Consider the following 2,396-nt stretch of genomic DNA (forward strand, 5'->3'; position numbering starts at 1 on the left):
TATTATCATAAGTATATTTAGTAATTTATACTGAAATGATTGCTTCATATAGTTGATTTACAACCGTTTTTCATGTAACAGTTATTGTGGTTGCATAAGAACAACTAGAGCTACAATGTGGAATTCGTTTTTTCTCGAGACCAGTTGTCATGATTGATTAGAATTTTCTTGTTTCAGAATCAGATTAATTTGGACTCACCCACAGATACTAAAGTATCTGTGGACTCTGCACTATGAGCTGCTCATTTGCCGTGATCCCAGGACTTTTTCCACCCATCGAGTGTGGTAGCAGTTCAACAGAATCTGAAACTGTTTTGCCACTGAACGATTGCAAACGCAATGTTCACAGTCATCTGCAATCCACCTGTACAGTTGTTTATAAATATATTCCTGTTTTGTAAACAGGAATGTACTCGTTGCAACCTTTAACTCATTTTAGCATGTGTTTTCATTGTGCGTCCGTTCTGTGTTTGAGCTTTCATTCTGCTCGTTGTTCCTAATTTGTTCTACTTGTTTCAATTTTAAGAAATCGGTTTAAGCAGCCATTCAACTCTCAGCTTCAAGGTAGTTGTTGACGTTTTGTTTCAGTGTGTGCGCCTTTAAATCCCTGAGGGGGCGTGGTCAGTTATTTGTCATGTGACTCGACTCCAGAAATCCTCTGTAAACTTGTCCTTTAGCTCAGGTTGGAGCCAGCGTAGTTCACTCAATAAATAATACTTTTGACAAACCCAGAGCAATCCTGTGTAGACGTGGTTCCGGGCCGGACTGAGGCAGGACGAACAGTCGGCTAGGTAAGGAAAGTTGAGGTGACCGGATCTTTCTCCTGCTGCCTCCTCGTTGTTTTGTGATATAGAAGCTAATGAGCTGCTAATAAAAACTGTCAGCGCCCTGACACCTATTACCACAGACATTTATAGAAACTCTGTGTTAGGACTGGTTTACAGATGTGTGAAGGACAGGACTACACACATATCCAGCTCTGCGGGCTGATTGGTCCTGTTGTGTCTCTGCTCGGTCCGGTCAGGTTCCCGTCAGGTTCTGGTGGACTGATGCCGGTCCCTGCCATGGCACAGCCCGCAGTGGATCACCAGAGACGCTTTCAGGCTGCTGTGGATGTCATTCACAACCTCCCAAAGGATGGTATGACAGCATGTTTCTCACACAAACACACACTCATTTTCAAAATGTAAATTTAAGTAGAAATAATAACTAAAAACCTAGAATTCTTTGAAGGAATGCATGTCACCCGCCACCTTCCATGCTATAAATTTAGACTGAGATCATCTTATGAGGAGAAATGATGGAGTTCACACTGTTTTGGTCAATAATGATAATAATAATTACTCGAAGCACCCAGAGAGCTCAGACCTCCTCCAAAGTCACGGTGTGAATAAACAATAGTGAGATCCAGATCGTAATCTGGACCCCCACCAAAATGTAATCCATATTTTTTTGTGACAACCCCAACATTTCCTGAAGATTTCATCCAAATCTGTTCATTAGTTTTTACCTGATTTTTGCTAACAGATAGACAAACCAACGGACACAACCAAAAACAGAACTTCCTTGGTGGAGGAGACAAAAGGGTCACATGTAGAAGCAGAGAGAAGTTTTTAAATATTTCATGAAAAGCTTTTGAAACTCTCAGCTACTACCAGACCTAATTTTAGCTTGGTATCTGTAAAACTGGCTGAGTTAAAGCCTTTTTTTAAGGAGTTGCTGGCTGTAACATCCATCTTGAATCACATTGACTCCAAAAGTTAATAAGTTATAGATGTAGAACTGATGATTACTTCCTGAGAGTTTCATTAAAATCTGTTCAGAGGTTCATGAGATATTATGCAAACACGCACACATGAACACACACATGGATATGAGTAAAAACAATATCTCTCTGCCTTTAAATTTGTTGAAGGGCGAGAATGATAATATTTATTATGTATGTCAGAATTTGCCAGAAATTGGAGCTAAATTGGAACTTGAGTGTAGTGAAGTGTGATATGACAAACTGTAAGATGTCTCTGAGCTTTGGGAGTAGTTTTTATTGAGTAAATAACACTGTCAAACATATTTGGTGTTCATCTGAGGTTAGATTCACTTCACATAAGGACCCTCATGCACAAACTTTTGCAAGACCTTTTAATTGAAACATTGTGTCTTTTAAATCATGAAAACAGCATATGCACAAGGGGTGCAACTTGGGGTGCAATGAGATTAAAATGTCATAAGATTTATTGTCAAGTTGAAAAGCATATTGCAAACCATCCATCCATCCATTCTCTTCCGCTTATCCGGGGTCGGGTCGCGGGGGCAGCAGCCTAAGCAGGGAGACCCAGACTTCCCTCTCCCCAGCCACTTGGGCCAGCTCCTCCGGGGGAATCCCAAGGCGTTCCCAG

General features: G+C 40.9%; 1 protein-coding gene across 4 annotated transcripts in view; it reads left to right on the plus strand.

The window, feature by feature from the left end:
- Positions 1-629: 629 nt before the first annotated feature.
- The window catches only part of acbd4 (acyl-CoA binding domain containing 4), a 33,077-nt gene continuing 31,310 nt past the window's right edge, over positions 630-2,396 (plus strand). For 3 of the 4 annotated variants that reach the window (XM_025011027.2, XM_025011028.2, XM_025011029.2), the window contains exons 1-2: positions 630-791; positions 1,025-1,140. In XM_025011027.2, the coding sequence (XP_024866795.1) occupies positions 1,050-1,140 (91 nt within the window). In that variant the 5' untranslated portion in view covers positions 630-791; positions 1,025-1,049. The remainder of the gene's footprint in view (positions 792-1,024; positions 1,141-2,396) is intronic. The other variant, XM_017437913.3, reaches the window with a different exon arrangement.

This window comes from Kryptolebias marmoratus, linkage group LG2 (assembly GCF_001649575.2).
Source record: "Kryptolebias marmoratus isolate JLee-2015 linkage group LG2, ASM164957v2, whole genome shotgun sequence".
Taxonomy (NCBI): domain Eukaryota; kingdom Metazoa; phylum Chordata; class Actinopteri; order Cyprinodontiformes; family Rivulidae; genus Kryptolebias; species Kryptolebias marmoratus.